Genomic DNA, 19,866 nt, shown 5'->3' with positions numbered 1-19,866 from the left:
CTAAAAAGAACAACTTCCTTCTTTTTTTAAATGTTTGTTACTCTCTTATAACACCTCTAATCTTCAGCACTTATATGACCTTACTGTATTGTAAGTGCCGTAAAACTATTCTAAAACAAAATAAAAAACAATCCCACCCGCCGAGTGAAGTCAGAGATCAACAGCGTGCTAGTGAGTGAGGGTGCCCATGCTCAGCAGCGGGTGGGATCAGCTAGGCAAGGGTTGAAGGAGGCTAAGGGAAATATAATATACCAACACCAGAATCCAACACTCAGACACCGCCAGAAATGTTTCTCCAAACCACTTTTATTTTCGTTTAAGGCTACGCAAATTTCTTCCAAAGCAATGCAACACCGCAGTCAATCATAACCACATTGCTTTATTAACACCCCTTTAAAACAAGGTCAGGTTATTTGTTTTTGATCCAGCAACAGCTGAGCCCTTGCCCTTCTGTCCAATGCCATGTGGTGATAAGGTCAGGCTATGTAAGACACAAGACCTCCCAAATTTGACATCCATCACTGTCAAAACCCAGCCAAATGAGCGGAGAGCCTTGAAAACTCTCAGATCTACCAAAATTCAGGAACATCCCATTAGGGATTCAAACTTGGGTCATCGGTGCCATAACCCAGCATGGCATCACCTGAGCTAAAAGCACACCTACTTCATGAGTCTTCAGTCTCTGATTGGCATTATGGACCACAAAAATAGGCTTTCATCTTTTTTATACATAGACCAATTCAATCAATTTTGTTGCACTGTGGTGGCCCACGTGCACTCCCCCCAACCCCCTACCCCCCGTCTCGCCATGTTGCTCAAGTCAATCAAAGCTAATATCACAAAAAAAGTTAGGTTTCTTAGCTCTGGGCGACGGTAAACAAACATCAGATTCCAGTGTCGTTATATTAAAGTAAAACCTGCAGCGTATGTGCCTTACTCCGATACTGCAAACACACTGCAATACTTCCGCAGTTCATCAGCCCGCTGTTCAGATTTACTAAACCAAACGTTTTTGAAAATCTTAAAAAATTACAGTGATACTTGCTGCGCATGCTCAAGACATGTTTTGTCAAAATCAAAATTCTAAATGTTGAAAGAAGTCAGAAAAGATACATAATGCAGTAAAAAAAAATTTTTTAATGAAAGTTTTTCTCTCTTGAAAAATTTTCGTTTTGTTCAGTTTGGAACAGTTGAACAGCTTGCTACCGTTATATTTTTCTAGGCCTCAAGTTCCTAGGAAACCTTCCCTATTAGAGCAAGGCAACAGCAAGTCATAACTACAACATATGTCATAACCGATCCGATAAGGCACAATACGCTGAGGTCTTACTACGGTACCTCGATAATAATGAAAGCAGCAGCAAAGCGTCCATCACCGTGGACATTGACATGTACCTATACCTCTTGTCCTCCCCAAGCTTCCTCTTGAGGCTCAGACCTGACGGCAACTTTGTCTTGACCTTGTCCTTGGCAGAGTCTTTCCCCACAGAGTCCTTGACCTTTTCCCCAGCCTTTGACTTTTCGGGCACGACGGGAGATGCCACTGATGACTTGTCCGATTTCTCACTCGATGAAACTTTTTCCACCCTGTTCACAAAATGAAGCGCAAAATTCATGTCAATTCACATCCTGACCTCTTTTTTTCTTTCTAAAATACCCTTTTGCGCATTAAAAAACAAATGGAGCAATGAGAAAATTACTGTGTACTCAAATACTACTGCGCAACTCAACAATCAAAACAACATTGCAAAAGTCAGCATTTTCACGTGTCTCATGTATGTAACAACTTTACAACATCCAAAAATAATTTTCGCTAACTTTGGACTTTCTGCAAAACTCAAACTACACTGCTTTCTTTGTGTTTGACAGTCAAAACAACTTCATCCACGACACACCTTGTTTGGAGCAGAAAGGCTTAACAGACACTAATAAAGTTTGTTTCTATTGTATAATAAAAAAAACCTACCGTTGATGCGACTGTTAAAAGTCTCCTACTTCCGTGTCATTCTATGCAACAACAAAAGCAATGAGACCACGATGGCCACAAATGGAAGCTCATAGCTTCCATGACGGTGCATCAGTCAGATGACGAAAAGAGAAAGAGATGGGGAAAGAAGGAGCAAAAGCCAAGAACTACCAAAGAACTACAAGCAAACTGTAATCCCTGCCACTCTCCCTTCAGTCGATTTGGGTGATCAATGGGCATCTCAAAGAAATCCTTCTCCTTTGTTTTCTTTCCACTGTTCTCTTTCATCTGGCTTTTTCTCATGACATAAAGAACATTATCACCGCAATGAGTTTTCTCGTAACTCAAACAAACAAATGAACAAACACACAAACGAACAAATGATCAAACAAACCAGCCAAGTGAACAAACAAACAAACCAACCAGCCAGGTGAACAAACAATCAATCAAACAAACAACCCAGTCAAGAGAACAAACAAACATAAACAAACAAACAAACCAGCCACCACTCACTGGGGGGAGCTCCGCTCTTGACTTGCCGCAGACAGCAACAATTTGTTTGAGGTCGTCGTCATTGGTGTCTTCTCTGGAGTCGTCTCATTGGCAGCCTGCAACACTTTGAGAGCTGTCTTCTCCGGCGTGCCTTCTGGACCCACCTTGGCCTGTGCCTTCTCCAGCACAGCCTCCCCACCAGCCTTCAATGACTGTAACATTTCATGAAAGTTTGAGAAACAGAAAATAAGGGAGTGACACCATTAGACATGAAACGAGTATGCAGGGCTGCCCACCTACCAACATATGTTTTAGTAATCAACAGATAGAAAATTGGCCATAAAATGTGTAATAATATGGTTGTTTTTAAGCACAAGGGGGCTATCCCGAAAAATACTGTTTACAGAAAATCGGAAGTAAAATTTTTGGACCTATGAAATCTATCTTTAAAAGATGAGGGTTTTTTCTATAACCAAACAAATATACACGCCAATGAAATGTAACTTCTTCTATAGGTAGGGCAACAAGATTTCTGGAAACCCCCAAAATCTGGGTTAGCCCCCTTGTCCTTAAAAGCGACCATATGACCAAGGCAAACCTTCTTCGATAGGGTGTCAAGGACCCCTTTTCTCCCCCCCACTAGAACATTTTGTACCCAGCCCTAACAACAAAGCATTTATTGTGCAACTCTTTAAAATTTAAATACTTTCATTACATATTCTGGAAGAACAGGAAACTGATGTTTAAAAACATTGTACACTAACAATGTAAAATCCAACAGAGGTCCATAACTTCATGAAGTAGTTCCTTGTAGCAGTTTAGTTCAGTTTTTAGTAATAGTTTTACAGCACTTGCAACACAAAATAGGTCATATAAGTGCTGAAGATTAGAGATATTACAAGAGGGTATCATACATAAAAAAGAAGTAGGAGAGATAAAGAGGATATATGGATGATAGGACAGAAGTATCAAACCACACCAGAGAACCCGCCAACCACCCATTTCATTGTAGCAGAGACGGGGACAGACGGAGGCAATAGCCTTCTCGGACAAGAGCGAAAAATCTCGGAGATCCAGTGTGTAAGTTGCGCATGATAAAGATCCCTTGGTGGTCTAAAATTGATAAGAGTAGGCTTCAGCCGCCATTCAAATCCCAGTGTGGCACCCATAAAGAAACGAGAAAGGATACAAAAGGGATTTTGTGAAAACAATTAAGAATTTATGAAGTTGCATTTGCCAACAAAAGGACAATGAAAACACACAACTCTTATTGGGTTAAACAGAAAATAAATGCTGAGAATAGTAACTGTTCTTAAAACTTTCTTTCAGTGAAAATGATTGGGAGGGGCGGGGAGAGGAAAAAACAATTGCTTTCCTGATAAAAGAAAGGACAATCGTTCCCTCTTACCTGCGCATGTTGCGATGAAGAGCTCAGTGCATCCCTCACTGCTGCTCCTGCTGCCACCGCTGCTGCAGCAAGTGCACTTATGGGAGGCGACGGCATCGATTTGGAACCCGACGACGGCGACAGCATGCCAGGGGCAGTCACTCTGTTCTGCTTCTCCACAACAATTTTGCTCTTCTCCGACGATGAGTGGAAACCGATGTTAGAGTTGGACGTGAATGGCAAAGGAACTTCCCTGTGGGACGAAGAGTCACATGATTACGGAAATGTTTTCGAACATCTCGGGGAAACGGGAGAAAGGAGGAGAATTTCTGACATCATCTGTCTCTGTCATATCTGACTTTTCTATAGGAATATTAATAACCCAAAACTGGATTGTTTCAGCATTGGTACAAGAGGGGGCGTAATACACAATTGATCATATAAAAGGGTATATTTAATATCAATTTTCTTAAACAAACGCTAAAGGAGATAAGCAAAATCTTCCTTAATCCATCTTAGTAGGGATCCAGCTCCCATTATTTACCTGCTGAAGGCATAGAAAGGGAGACGGGTTGGTCGGGATAGGGGGGGGGGGTGTAAGGGAGAAGGGAGATGGGATGCAAAACCTACCACACCACACTTAGTCTGGAAGGTAATTCTGTGTTATCTCCTACCTACCATGCCAAGAAAATAGAAAAACAGGCCAAGTAAGGCACCAATGAACCTCACTGGCCCCAAACGAAAACTAAACTTTCAAAAAAAATAAATGAAGACAACTTACCCAAATTCTGGCTGCGGAGCCAAAAATATCGGAGTGATCCTTCTCCTTCCATCAGCCGTGCGCGTCTCAATTTGCTTATCCACAGGCTGAGAACATGCACAAAAACAAAAAGTTAAAGAAACTTCCTTATTCTGATAACCTTTCACCTCCTGGGAGTTTGATGAAACTTAAACTATGAAATGATAAGATACGATGCACTGAACCCAACTTTATATTTTTACATAATTCATTAACAGATAACTGTATAGTTGGATATATCATTTGAGACCACGATCTCGGAAGGTTCTCATTGATGCCGAGCGAACATAAATGAAAATTGTAAGACTGACTTTGCATGACTTTACAAGGTTTATCTTGGCTGGTCTTCTACAAACCGCTTTACTGACAATAGGCAAAACATTTTGCTGGGCATGCCGTACTGGGATTACCCTCAGCAAATGAATCTACTCGCACTAAACTTAAAGCGAATTTTTAGGGAAAAGTTGAGGATACTATAACCATGAGAGAAGGAAAGGGAGACAGGAGAGAGGGATTTCAAGGAGAGAGAGGGAAAGAGAGAGAGAGAGAGAGAAAGAGAGAGAGAGAGAGAGAGAGAGAGAGAGAGAGAGAGAGAGAGAGAGAGAGAGAGAGAGAGACAGAGAGAGAGAGAGAGGAGAGAGGAGAGATGGGGGTGTTGTAAATCACCCCCAACAGTGAAAAAAGATACGATGAGGCTTCCAAAATCAAATCATGTACAGCGAAAAAAGCTCTATAATAGCTTGTTCACTTTCACCTGACTGTTCATTGGATACATAAATAGGACCACTAAAATAAATGACTTACAGTAACTTTGTCAGCAAATTGCTCATTTTGAGATAGCGACACAGCCCTGCCCCTACATGTCAGTGTAAGCTTGGAGATTTCATTCCCTGGCTGTCTAGACGTCTCCGTGTGCTCAACAGGTCTCGAAAATTACTCACACCGTCTCTTAAATCGTGTTTCTTGGGCGAGAGTTAAAATGCGGTGTTGAGGAAAATACGTCAACTTTTAAGTCTTTAGGCGCATGCTTTAATTTCCCTATTTTTTTAAACCCGCTTTAGGTTTAATCAAAGAAAACGTTTCGGAACCTTAATTTGCAGCGACCTTCATGAACGGGCTTTTTAAGATTCTGTTGGTCATCCAAATTTTAGACCCGTATGCAGAAATCTGAAAAGATTAAACCCAGTGATTTCATTTTGTTTTAGGCGCAGTCATACGAAGGTGAACAAGGCAAAAATTAAAAGTAAACTTGAAGCCTTGATACAAATTTGGCAAAGACCCCAGAGAATTTATTCTCAGCTTTCAATGATGACCTTGAAAGGAGTGTTGTCTCCACTGGCTGACATCTGCGAGGACATGTTGCTGTTTTTGGTGGGCGTCATGGCGATGACCTTTGCCTCCTTGCTCTTCTGCTGCTCCTGAAGATTCAACATGGCTGCCGACTCGATGATTTGGGACCCAACACTAGTAGCCATATTGAGGGATATGCTTTTGCCATAGACAGACTCCAGCAGACCAGTCTGAGGGAGAAAAAAAACATGGAACATTTTTTCTAAACCCACAAAGAAAGAATGATTATATTTTACAATTTATTTGTCTTTCATTTTGAACCCCTCGACTGTTTTATGATCTCTATGTATGTTGTTGAATGTTATATTAATAAAGTAAGGAATTTCATCTGCTACCTACCTACCCTTAAAATCACTGTCAAATTTGCCTATGCTTGAAATATATTGACTTCAACTTCAATGGAGAATTTAGGCACTTTTATGACCTTATTGTGTTGCCAGTGCCGTAAAACTCTCACTAAAACTAAAACTTCAAAGGGAAATTTCTGGTCTCTCTCCCTCTGTCTCTGTCTGTCTGTCTGTCTGTCTGTCTCTCTCTCTCTCTCTCTGTAAGAGGACATTGTTGCAGCAATCGCACCTGAGACAGATGGCTGCAGTCTGGTACTAGAGCTGTAATGAAAACGGCAATGTCCCAATTTTTAGAACAGAGTGACCTCCCACTGACAGCCATATGATATAACCTGAGCACTCATTGAATGTTTAGTTATGTTTTAGTGCGAGAAATTTTCAGCACTTGCAACACAAATAGGTCACATACTTTGTCAAAGATTAGGTGTTACTACAGAGTAACATACAAAGACAAAGAGATGGTAAGTGTTTTACGGCGCTCGCAACTGCATAAGGTCATATGAGCGTGCAGGACACATTAAACATTTTCAGTTGGTAGGAAATTTTGAATTTTGCCTGGGTCACGGCCGAAGTCTACTCTTATTGATTTTAGACCAGGGATCTTTGATGTGCGCAACTTGCACACGGGACCTCTGAAATTTTTCGCCCTTGTCCGAGAAGGCTAGGTGTAGATCTTTCCTACCAGAACATCAGGGGTGTGGCTGAAAGACAGCAAGAAGGAGCCAGGGAGTAGCTGTAGAAAGGCTGCAGAAAGAGTCAGGAGCCCAGAGGAGGGGGCAAAGGAGGTGAGGGGGGGCAGAAAGTGGTGATGAAAGCGGACGACAAAACATTGCTAGAGAGCAGGAAAGGAGATGAAAGGAGACTATTATAACGAAAAAAAAATTTCCGTCCCTACCTGGATTCGAACGCGGGACCTTTGAAAGAGAGGACCTTAACCCCTAGGTGACGAGAGCCCCCAGACAAGGAGAAATAGAGATAAGGACAACAGATGTATGATATGAAAGAAGGAGCAAACTACACAAGAGCACCCGCAAATCACCTACACACATTGAATGTTTAAACCAATCAGGACAAGCTATGAATATTACCATGGCCTCATAGAAAAAAAAAAAGAAAAAAAAACTTCACTCGTTTCTGCATTTGGTACATCTACCAAAAAATTCTACGCCAACTAAAGCCTTCTGCCCAACTTACCATGTCTTCTTTGGTGAGAGCCCAGCCAATTTCCTCCGCTGAGAACTCAAGAAAGCCGACAGTGCCATCAATGGAGCAGATAAGTAGTTCAAGGCCACTAAGACTCCTGTGACACGTAGAGATGGAAAGTAATGCAGAATGTAGATGAAATACAATTGAGAGAGAGAGAGAGAAAGAGAGAGAAAGAGAGGGAGACAGGCAGGCAGACAGACAGACTGACTGACTGAAACAGACAGACAGAGGGAGAGACAGAGAGAGAGAGAGAGAGAGAGAGAGAGAGAAAAAGAGAGAGAGAGAGAGGAGAAAGTTCTCGTTTATCCAGTAACATTGGAGTATATTGTTAGATAATATTATTCTTAAAAAATGAAGATTTGAACAAAAACATAAATTAATCGAGGTTCAAATCAGCACTAGTACAGACTTCCATTTAACTCACATATTTTTGTTCTTTTTTACATGATTTTGCTCATCAGACAACAAAGCTACCTTTCAAATGAACAAGATTTACTGTACGCTTCCCAGAAAGTCAAGAATGTTTCTTGAGTGTTCTATGGTGTACTGGGGTAATTAGAGTTGAAGAGCACATAGAGTATGTTGTAGTGCATGGATACACGTTATATAAATACAATAATAATAATAATAATAATAATAATATTATTAAAATAATTATTACTACAAACTTTTACTGGTCAGTATAAATCAGAATGCATTCACTCCTACTACTCTTTGAATTTCTTTTTCAGTAAACAAAACAAAAACAAACAAACAAACAATCCCCCCTCCAAAAAAAACAACAACAGCCCACAGCTAAAAATGGTTTTACAGATTTACAACTGAGGAGTCCATTGGAAAATCGTGAATAGTCACAAACTGAAAATCATGAGGGTATCAATTTTGAACATTTGTAGACTCATAACTGTATTTCAGTTCAACTGTTGGTTGATTATTGTTGCTAGACTTCCCATTCAACAAACATAACAATAAACCACCAGTTAAACAAATATGAAGTTATTTATGAGTCCACAAGCTTTTAAAATTGACACCCTAACAATTTCCAGTTTGTGACTATACCGGTTATTCCCATGTACTCCTCACCTGTAAACAATCAAGACAATAAATTGTGGTTATAACAGAAAGCAACATAACTGTTTTTCATAAGAGAGAGACAGGAGTATTGGACCAAGCTAACTCATGACTAACTCACCATGATAAATCTAGGACGGAATTTTCAAACAAATCATGCATCACCACCAGAGGTCTTTTCAAACAGGTCAGCTGTAAGAGATAGAGAGAGAGACACATTTTATCATTTTATTTTCTTGTTTGTTCATGAAAAGAGAAACACATCGAGCGACACTTGGATGGCTGTTGTTCGTTTGTTTGCTTGTTTGAGTAAAGAGAAGCACATCGACGCAATAATGGTCATTCAGTGCTGGGAAAAGGTCAGACAGAAACAACAGCGGGAAAGTAAAAAAGTAGGACCTTCCAGTTGCGCCCTCCAACCATCTACAAATGGCTGTTGAGCCAGACAAAAAGTAAGATAGGTTAACGTTAGGGTTTCAGTGTTTTTTTTAGAATATTTTAGTATCCTTTGGCTACCAAAATTTGAGGTAAGCTGCATTAGTACATGCGACAGGCATTGTGGTAAAATTAGGCATTCGCCAAAATAATGAAATGAAAGAAATCAAAGTTTTTCTACCTTTTGAGCAATATTTATCAAATCTTTTTTTTTAAATTTGGCTCTACACCTTTGAAGTAAGGAAACACATGTCAAAATTTGGTGCTCACCCAAATGGAAACAGATCTGTCCTTGCTGCCAACAGCACAACAAGAGTAGGGCTGGGACTGAAAAAAACACACAAAAAACAGTCAAACATTAGAGAACTTCAATAAAAAAATAAAATACCAAACATAAAAAAACAGCCCGATCATACTCACAACTCATTACCCCAAAAGGAACAGCTCCACCCTCTGACCTGTCACAAAAGATAAGGTATTCCAAATGCAGTCAAACCTGTCCTAGACACCAACTCCTTGATGAGGAGAAAAGTGGTTGTCTTAGACAGGTGGACAACTTGGAGTGTGTCATTAAAATGAACAATTTAATCCACCACGGGAGGGGAGTGGGAAGTGGTCATTTGTACAGGTATATTATTATGTATACAGGTATATTATTATGTATACAGGTGATTGTCTTGGACGGGTGGTTGTTAGAGTATATTCGATGGTGCATTAATTCTGCACATCCTAATGAGGTCACTGGCAGCTGAGGAGGTTTTTTTAGAACATGAAAACCGACTGCAGTACACAGGGACTGGCCAGTTCTAACAAACGGAGCATCTTTGTTCATTGACAGAGATTCTGATAACAATTTCCAGTCATTGAAATCCGACACTTTTATGAGAAGCTATTTCTCAATATCAACACCCCCCCCCCGGGTAGTGCTACTGACTGAAGTGTCTTTAGGCCATTTCCAAAGGAGGGATATTAATAAGTTCTTATGCACAGTAGAATTGTAAACGGGCTGATTTATCAATGTCATGTTCATACTGTGCTGGAACAACAGGGAGAACTGCTGCTTTTTCTTTCCTCGTCCACACTATCATTATTTTACCTATACTTCTTTTGTATGTTTGGCACTCTCTTGTGAACTGCTATTTCCGGGGTTCCTTGATTGTTGAAGCAGACTTTGTGCTGTCGGGGCTAGAAAGGTGAGCAGCATATAAGTGTTGAAGATTAGAGGTGTTACAAGGGGGTAACAAACACAAAAAAGAAGGAGGAGAGATCAGGATGATAGATGTTTGATAGGAAAGAAGAAGAAAACCCCACTAGAGCACCTGCCAACAACCCACCGGTGAGGAATATGAAGCATAATTTACCTGGCAGACCAAAGGAGCACAAGCAAACATGAAAAACTGGCGCACAAAAGACCCAGAAAGGAAATACAACAAACATTTCTTTTTAATCAACATAGCATAGACTTGCATCAACACAGAACAACATGTGTCATGACAAGGTGGAATCATGTGCTCGTCTTTTTTTTTTAGCTTGTACAGTTATTGGTATCATCTTAGAGTTTGTTCGTTTGTCTTGCTTTGGAGGAAAAAATATGCATCTATCTTGAATAAAAGTCGAGATATTGCAACTGAAGGTGGTGGAGGTCGCCTGGTTTTAGAAGTAAAATTAGACAGAGTTTGGAGACTTCCATAGCTTGAGAGTTCATAGACAGCGAAAATTTACATTGTTTTGGCGCCCCTGGCACCGAAACGTTTAAGCGGTTTCTGAAGTTGCAGGTCTCAGGCCAAACCATGAACAGTGGCACCAGAAGGGGCTGTACCCAAAGAGAGGGGACAGAGACTGTCGTAGAGGGTGTGGCTTAGAAAAAGCAGGAAAGTAACCATCTTTAAGAGGAGGAAAAATGGACTGGCAGACCTCTCTACTGCCCAGGAAGAGAGACTGATTAGGAACAAAGAGGTCCTTCAGCAATGTATGGTTGGCAAGGTGGAGTTGCCTGTTTTTGACAACATTTCCCTTAATTTCATTTTTTCAGTTGATACTATCACTAAATTGACCACTCTGTTGCATCACTACCTTCTGTATGTTGGAGGTCTTTTTTTTTTTTTAGAATCTACTATATATTTGGCAACTCAGAAACACATAAAACTACGACAGCTACAGAGTTGAAAGTTGGTAAGTACCTACAAAAAGATAGGTAGGTCCCCATGACAGAGCCCAATTTTTTATTCATTCATTTTCTAAATTTAGAAAAATATATTTGACAAAAAGTTCCCGTCCTTCTTTGGCCTTTGTGATTATTCCACTGAGAAACGAAACAAATCTGCGTAGCTGTCCTTCAGAGCGGAAGTGCCGAGAGTGATATTTCGTGAGGCGCATTTTGTTTTGAGAGTATAGATCTAAACGTTCTAATTTTTTGCACCTCTCAAGATTTATTGCTCCATTCCAGTAGTGTAAATATAATTTCTTTCATCGAAAGGGGGCCCAGCAAGTTAGATATAAAAGAATTGGGAACATTGACAAAAGATTCATTGTCTTTATACAAGTCAATAAATTCTCTAGAAAATTATGAATTTTCTGTAATCCTAATGAGGCTTTAAAAAAAAATATCTTCCACCAATTTTGAAAAATGCTGTTTCGAGTGCTTCAGTTGATGCGAAAATGCAAAAATTAACAGAGTCAAGCAATAGCTATTACATTACCCTCAATATCTCTTAAGACGTTTCAAGTATCAAAAAACGCTTCACTAGGAAGATAAGTGTTTTATGGTGCTTGCAACTGCATAAGGTCACATGAGCACGCAGGACACATAAACATTTACAGTACCAGCCTGGAATTTCCGTTCAGTACTGCCGGCGTAAAATCGACGACTCGACCGGATACACTAAACAACGAACGGAATTCTCCACGGAAGTAAATATCAAGGGAAATCACTCTATGCGATAGCTGAATCATTGATGTAGCGCTTCAAATTTTTTAGCGTGTTTCTTGAGCTGTGAAGGTTTTTTTTGGACATTTTTTATTCTTCCATGGCTTCAGCGTTCCCAGATCGCTAGATCTACGCCTCTGATTCAGGTGAAGAGCTTAAAGATTGTAGTGACAACAATTGGTTCTATCTAGACAATATTTTGTCTGATGTAGAGCCTGATAGTGACATAGATTCATAAATGTTCCAGTTCCAGCTGGTCGTATTTCTTCGTGTGTTAGATCTAGTGGTGATGCAGGACCCTCAACAGGTAATGTTGGTAGGTCCAGGCCTACAGGTGATAGAAATTCAGATGGGCGTGTCTACCCTCTCCAAACAGAATGGGAGTTTTGTCATATTTTGAACCCCAAAACTCTGAATGATGCTGGAATGTATTAAAAACAAAGTTAGAAATATTAACTGCAACCTACCCTTAAAGGCGTTGAGTCAAAAAAAAAATTCGATAAAAGTGGTTAAACTGGCGGAAATATGCAGATTTTTCCGATTTAATTATTTTGACGAGCGCCTGATTTCACTACAATGCATTACATATATCAAACGTATAATTTTTTTGTACATACGTGGAAAAAAAAGTAAATAAACAAAGATAACCAACCTTATCTCCTTTTGATGACTTTGTGAACATGTTTGGGTTGAATCGCTGGTAACAAGAAAAGAAAAAGAAAAAGAAAACGAAATAACTTTGTTAAAGAAGTTCAGAAAATTGTGGTGGGTCCCTCTATTTAACAAATTTGAAGGGACAATCACATTTGGTAAAATTAATGAAAAAAGGCAAACCACAATTTCATGGCACAACAAATCCGACATACTTTGGAAATTTATTTTAAAAAATCAGTACCAAACAGGCTCATCATAACAATAGGAAATCAAAGATTGCACACCTCAAGATGTGTTACCCCTCTATTTGAGATCTTCTTTTTTTTATAGATTTCTTAGAAGTTGGATGTCGTTTCTCAGACCTTTCGGGAATACAACACTGTCTCTTGCCATTCTACCTGCCTGAGTTGTTTTGGCTCCAGCCATGTTTCTTATATATGTCTTTTTACCACCTTTTATTAGGTCTCCCCTTACCTCTCTTGCATTCTACTTTTGCTTCCTAAGTATGTTTTTTGAGAGAGTCATGGGGTATTATTTACTTATATGTCAATAGTAGTGAAGTTTCAGTTTCATTAGGTTCTGAGCAATGTTGGAATTCCTATGTCAACTATTTTTTTAGTACTTCATTTTGAGATACAAAAAAATAAATAAATAAACAAAAAATAAGATTTAAACAGTGCTGGCACAGACATCTATATCATCTTGCGTTTGATAATATTCATAGGGAGTGACAGGTCTTGTACACAGAGCAAAGATGGTTCGGAAATAACCTCTTCTTGAGAAAGGAAAGAAAAATTGTTATCAGAACCAGACCACATTAATATTAATTGTCTGAATATTCCTTTTTCAAGACAGGATACATCTTGAACTATACAATCTCTCATGGAACTCTGAAGAATTCGAACAAGCAATATCAAAAGCAACCTCCATTGGCAACATCTAAAGCACAACTGCACACGTAGTAAAACAATGTTTGAGTGAGCCTCAGTCCCAACAAATGCACTCACCACCACAGTGACAGCCTTGCGGTGACCAACAAAGTCCAGAGTGGCCTTGAAGCCCTGTCGCTCGATGATCTGAGCCGTGGGGCCCGAGTTGTTCATGGCATGAGCAGATACCACGTGATGACCGTCTGGTGACCAGTTCAGTCGCAGCGAGTGAGTCGTCCCACCACACTGGGGAAACGGCAACATTGTATCGCTTGTTTAGATTTAGTAAGAGTTTTACGGCACTTGCACACAATAAGGATATAAGTGCCGAAGATTAGAGGTGTTACAAGAGAGTAACAAACATTTAAAAAAAGGAGGAGAGATCAGGATGATACATGTTTGATAGGAAAGAAGGAGCAAACCACACCAGAGCACCCGCCAACCACCCACTTAGTAAGGTTTTACGATGCTCGCAACCGCATAAGGTCATACGAGCGCCAAGGGGCGGATGTCAACAGAGAAGTCCAAACGGGGAATCAGGCTTACTCTGCTCATCCCTCTAGCCTCAACAGCACAAAGTCTGCTTCGACAATCAAGGCATCCCGGAAATCAGTTCACAAGAGAGTGACAACTATACAAAAGAAGTAGAGGAAAATGATGAAAGCAAGGAAGAGGAAAGAAAAAGTAACAGTTCCCCCTATGTTGTTCCGGCACAGAATGAGCATGACATTGATAAATCAGCCCATTTACAACTCAACTGTGCATAAGAACATGTTAATATCCCCCCCCCCCCCTTTGGGAATGGCTTAAAGTCACTTCAGTCAGTAGCACTGCCCTGGGGGCATTGTATCTCAGAATCATTTCAATAACACATTACACAGAAGCTGAAGCATCAGCAGTAAGTCTACAGCACATAATGACAGCCCTGTTACCATCAACTATTTCCCAAACATGCTGATCAGTGTCATGTGAATAAGTCTCAACAGCAAAACTATGTCGTCATTTTAAAAAGTATAATTAAATAACACTTTTCTCAAAAAATATTTTTACTTTGCCAGTCACCAATGTTATCACTGTAAACAAACATCACAAAAGATAAATCATCGTCATTTGGAAAAAGTTATAGTCAACAAAAAATTTATATTGAGTTCTACTTTCAAAATGGAATACAAAACAGCTTTCATCAAGTATAGCAACAGGAACTACAATTTTTATCCCCCCCCCCCCCCCCCCCAAATGAATAAGCATCCGATCCCACTGTGTTATAACATGTTTAATTTTGCGGTAAAAGCTACATTTTGTACCTCTTTGAATGGTTCTGTGATCACTGACTCTTGCTGCCAATCCATCGTCCTCCAAACCCGCACAGTGCGATCATCAGACTTGTGTGGGCGAAAGGTGTAGTTTTAGTAAGTGTTTCATGGCACTTTCAACACAACAAGGTCATATATAAGTGTCGAAGATTAGAGGTGTTACAAGAGAGTAACAAACACAAAACAAAAGTAGGGGAGATAAAGACAATAGATGTTTGATAGGAAAAAAGAAGCATACCACACCAGAGCACCCGCCAGCCACCCACTGGGTGAAAGGGAAACCAAAACAAATTAAAATACAATACACAATTAAGAGCAACAGACTGAGCTTTCAAAGATACAGGGTGATTCACTCTTCTATTTGAGACACACACACACAAAAAAAATAAAATGTTTTCAATATTGCCAGTGACAATGTCAATATCACTGGACGTTGGACACCATTTCTATGGCTAGAATACAAAGAGTACAAGCAAAGATTGACATGAAAAAGTTTTATTTGAGATATACAACAAAATGTCTTCATCAGTACCAGCGATGACATCTATTTACGGTGCAAAGACAAAGCATGAAAGAACCCCCCCTTCCAAAACAGAGAGAACAGTAAACATACCTGAGTAGCAAGATATTTTCCCACAGGGTCCCAGGTTACACCTTTGACCATCCCACTGTGACCCCGAAGAGTGGCCACTTGTTCTGAAAAACAAAAACGAAAATTACAAAAAGTACTGATCACACATCGCAACACATATAGCAAAATGAAAAGCAGCAAGCTTTACAATCCAACACTTTCCTTGTTATGCAGCTGCCTGACTTCCTGAGAGTACGTCCAATCCATCGCCACCATCTCCTTCATGCCTCATCAAGACATGGGCAATAAAAATTATAAAAAACATAACAAGGCATGACAAAGTCTGTGATCAACTCACTCGTTTGCAAGACTGATATAAAGAAAACAAGGAATGAAGATTTATAAGTGTTATTTAAATTTATTTTTAAGAAGAAAACACACCTACTATGATTTTAAGCACAAGAATACTATGAATCTATACAAGGCTGGCAAACTGATGATTTTACTCAAAGAGGTGTTTGAATGAATACATTTTTTACTCAAAACTCTAAAATCATAACAGCATTGTACATGAAATCTTACCAGGAAATTTGAGAGCATTCCAGATAATGATTGTGTTGTCAACACTGCAAGTGGCCAGCCATATGTCTTGTGGGGACCAGTTCAAGTCCAGTACATCTACCGGGAAACAAAGGGCAAACAGTGAATTAACTTCAGATCTACAGACAGTTCATATTATAGAAAAATAGTAGAAATGCAAGACAAACTTCAAGACTCAGGGCTGTTTTGAAATGGTACAGCTGATAACAAAATTAGGGTAGTTAATAGGAAGGATAATGCCACTCAAACAAATAGCAAAAGTACCTTTTACCTATCCCCTCATCCCCCCCCCCTCTTCATCACGCCAACACATTTCCATTCCTTACATCTTTTCATCTTCTGTAAGAACTTTCAGACAAGTGTACAAGAAAGCAGCTTGACCTTCCATTTTTTCCTTCATGTTAACACCTGAAAACATTGCCTTAATGTGCACATTCCATGGTGCGCTTCCTTTTTCATTCTCTTTTAGTATCACCTTACATCTCCCTCTCTATATAGCGACCTCATTGCTTTCTTGTCGTATCTCCAGTTTTAATAACAGAGAAAACAGTTCATAACAAAGAGTGAGCTTAAGAAGAAGTCACATTTTCACTGCTAAAAAAATAGAGATACGGCAAGAAAGCACTGAGGTCGCAATATATTTTCCCATTGGGTTTCATGAACCTCACTGTCATAGCATTCAGCATGATTCCACAAGTTACTTTTGGCAGTACTATACACTAATAATAATAGATCATCTGTCAATGTCCAATGATGACTAAATGTATCCGCAGAGGAGATAGGCATATGTCTGACTTTTTAAAGTTTTATTAAGAGTTTTACTGCACTTGTAACACTGAGGTCATATAAGTGCCGAAGAATAGAGCTATTAGCAAGCGAGCAACTTACATACACAAAAAAGAAGGACAGATCAGGACGATAGATGTTTGATAGGAAAGAAGGAGTAAACCACACCAATGCCAACCACCCACATGTTTAACTTGCGCAAAGGTTAGTTTAAAGTGAAAGAGAGGGGCGAAAACACCAAGACTCACTCTCTCAACAGTATTACATAAACAGAAGAAAAAAAATCCTACACTTACCCCCTGAATGAGCCCTGAGAGTATGCACTGGCCGCCACTGCTCATGGATGACCACACTGCCAGTTGACCCGAATGCTTTCGAGGGACCCGCTGCACGGCTCGTCTGCCATATCATCACCAACTTATCATCTCCGCCGGATGCTAAAAACTTACCGTTGTGAGACCAGCGTACACAATTGACGCAGGCTGAGAATGACAATGACAATCTTTATACATCTCGCAAGGAGAATTTTTTTGGATCGTTAACAATGGCAGCAGACGCTACAAAGGTTAGGTGCGCTAACACATACGCACAACAAGACAGGACATTAGTATATACATGTCCCACGTGCTGGAACAACCCGCTCCTCAAAACATTCTCTCTCTCTCTCTCTCTGTGTTTCATTTGTAGCACTGTGTAACCTCACTGCAATTGGTACGAATGAATTTCTATATCTGTCTGTTCTTGCTTTTTTGGAAACGTATTGTTTACTGCAGGTCGAATAACTGAAATTCCGATGTCAGTGGGTGGCAAAGGTCACTAAGGATTATTTCCGCCTTTTTTAGAACGTTTGTTTTGTGCAGATACTCAAAGTTACTTAGGTCTCTACCAATTGTTCTTGATGCCTCTCTCATCAACTTGTTTATTTTTATGATGTGCGGCCTTCCAAAAATACTACCATAGCAAGTGATACCAAAATTTATCAAAGTTTCTATTGTGGTGGTGTAGAATATCTGAAAGGTGGATGGATTCAGATTGAAAGATCTAAGTTTCCTCAGAAAGTGCAGCCTCTGATTTACCTTTTTAACTATGTCGTTTACGTGATTTTGCCATGTAAATTTGTTATTGATTGAAAAACCAAATATATTCATATGAATCCATGGTTTCAATTGTTTCTTATTCAATTACAAGTGGTGGGATTGTAAGTTCCAAGTTCAAGGGTACTAGAATTTTTTAGATAAAACAAAATGAATTAAGGAAAGACATGAGTCCATACAACCTGAAAAAGATTTCTAGGGTAAAAGATAAAAAGAATTAAAAGACATTACGGCCTCACAAATTTCTGCAAACTTCACATCACACTGTACAAACATTCGTAACTGCATTGTTATTGTAACACATTTATCTAATCAACATAAAACAGAAAATTTAAGTAAACAAACATAGTGCATAAATATAATATAGAAATCTGAGGGTACTTTATAGCAACCTTATAAAACCATAAATAACATTTTCTGAACTGCTTTGAGTAATGAGGGAATTTTCATACAGTCATGTACAGGGAATATTTACCACCAGGGTTCCTGCCATGAACTTTCCACCAAATTCAAGGAGGTTCAAGGAGAAATTGTTAAAATTCAAGGAGATTTAGTCAAGAAATTCATGTCGAAAGCATATTTCCGATAGGCCTACACTTGTCCGAAAGGAATCGTAGTTTTTCCATTTTCTGACAAAAATTTTGTTTATGTCCGATCTGGCGAAATTCAAGGAGTTTCAAGGAGGTTCCTCAAATTCAAGGAGATTTTTCCTTTGAATGCAAATTCAAGGAGTTTTCAAGGACTACTTGAATTCAAGGAGGCCGCAGGAACCCCGTACCACTCTGTCCCAGTCTACTCACCATAGTGGTTGTTCATCTGGCACAAGATCTTGGGGACTCCTTGAGTATTCTCCAGGCTCTCATCCCGTACAGGCGCCATGTTCCAGATGACAATCTTGCCATAGTCTTCACCTGGACAAATATTTTATCACATGACCATCTGCTTTTAGTTTTAGTAAGTGTTTTACGACACTTGCAACACAATAAGGACATATAAGTGCTGAATATTAAAGATGTTACAAGAGAGTAACAAACACAAAAAAGGAGGAGAGATAAGGACGATAGATATTTGACAAGAAAGAAGAAGCAAACCACACCAGAACACCCGCCAACCACCCACTGACCATCTGCTACTGGAAGACAATTTAGGTAACATAAAAAGAAAGGCATTACAATCTATGGCTTATATTCCTATAAAAATTAAAATCTAATGATAATACTAAATATTTTCAGTCCCCGCCCGCAAAAAAGAAGAAATAACAACTCTTGTTCTGTGTTTTACCATCAAAACTCTTAAATTAAGCTACACTAACTTACCCTGTCCACCAGTGACGAATCTTGAACCATCAGGGTGGAAGTCCACAGAGAAAACAGGCTTACCTGAAACAAAAAAAGCAACAGAACGTTATATTTTATACTGGTTAGCCTAAAAAAAAAATAAAGACTGGCATTTTTCAGCTACAGCTCTACATACAAGACAAACTTTTTTTTCCATATCATCAAAAGCAACTGTGAACAGAAATTACAAAAATCGCATTTTATTATGTGCGAAGAAAAAAAAATAGCATTCGAAAAGCAGAAACAATTCACATCATAAATATTGACCAAATGCATATGAATGAGGTGTATAACCTTCCACCAGCACTACAATAATTAACATGTTGGAACGAAGAGTCTGTCTGTATGTCCAGGGGGTGGGGGTTGGAGGTCGCTTTCTTTTTCTCCTTAAAATATCGTGTAACTGCATCAACATCATAAGCAATTCAATACCCTTGTTAGCTCCCATTATCAGTCTGCCTCGTAGTATTGTTGTATTTAACCCAATTATTCTTAGGTATCAAACATGCTCTTTTTTTTGTTTTTGCAAAGTGTTTTACGGCGCTCGCAACTGCATAAGGTCATATGAGCGCGCGGGACACACCTAATATTTTCAGTTGGTAG

At 39.4% G+C, this 19,866-nt stretch overlaps 1 protein-coding gene across 3 annotated transcripts in view; it reads right to left on the bottom strand.

Moving 5' to 3' along the window:
* LOC101849804 (protein HIRA) overlaps positions 1-19,866 on the bottom strand; it is a 34,491-nt gene that overhangs the window by 11,807 nt on the left and 2,818 nt on the right. For 2 of the 3 annotated variants that reach the window (XM_013089560.2, XM_005110998.3), the window contains exons 2-17: positions 19,243-19,305; positions 18,727-18,837; positions 17,129-17,314; positions 16,029-16,124; positions 15,489-15,571; positions 14,867-14,944; positions 13,641-13,808; positions 12,632-12,676; positions 9,324-9,380; positions 8,740-8,810; positions 7,536-7,641; positions 5,958-6,164; positions 4,627-4,712; positions 3,867-4,098; positions 2,480-2,670; positions 1,396-1,587 (exon numbers count right to left, since the gene is read on the bottom strand). In XM_013089560.2, coding sequence (XP_012945014.1) covers positions 1,396-1,587; positions 2,480-2,670; positions 3,867-4,098; positions 4,627-4,712; positions 5,958-6,164; positions 7,536-7,641; positions 8,740-8,810; positions 9,324-9,380; positions 12,632-12,676; positions 13,641-13,808; positions 14,867-14,944; positions 15,489-15,571; positions 16,029-16,124; positions 17,129-17,314; positions 18,727-18,837; positions 19,243-19,305 — 1,972 coding nt within the window. The remainder of the gene's footprint in view (positions 1-1,395; positions 1,588-2,479; positions 2,671-3,866; positions 4,099-4,626; positions 4,713-5,957; positions 6,165-7,535; positions 7,642-8,739; positions 8,811-9,323; positions 9,381-12,631; positions 12,677-13,640; positions 13,809-14,866; positions 14,945-15,488; positions 15,572-16,028; positions 16,125-17,128; positions 17,315-18,726; positions 18,838-19,242; positions 19,306-19,866) is intronic. The other variant, XM_005110999.3, reaches the window with a different exon arrangement.

This window comes from Aplysia californica, unplaced genomic scaffold (genome assembly GCF_000002075.1).
Source record: "Aplysia californica isolate F4 #8 unplaced genomic scaffold, AplCal3.0 scaffold00983, whole genome shotgun sequence".
Classification (NCBI taxonomy): Eukaryota; Metazoa; Mollusca; class Gastropoda; order Aplysiida; family Aplysiidae; genus Aplysia; species Aplysia californica.
This window is presented reverse-complemented; position numbering and strand designations above follow the sequence as displayed.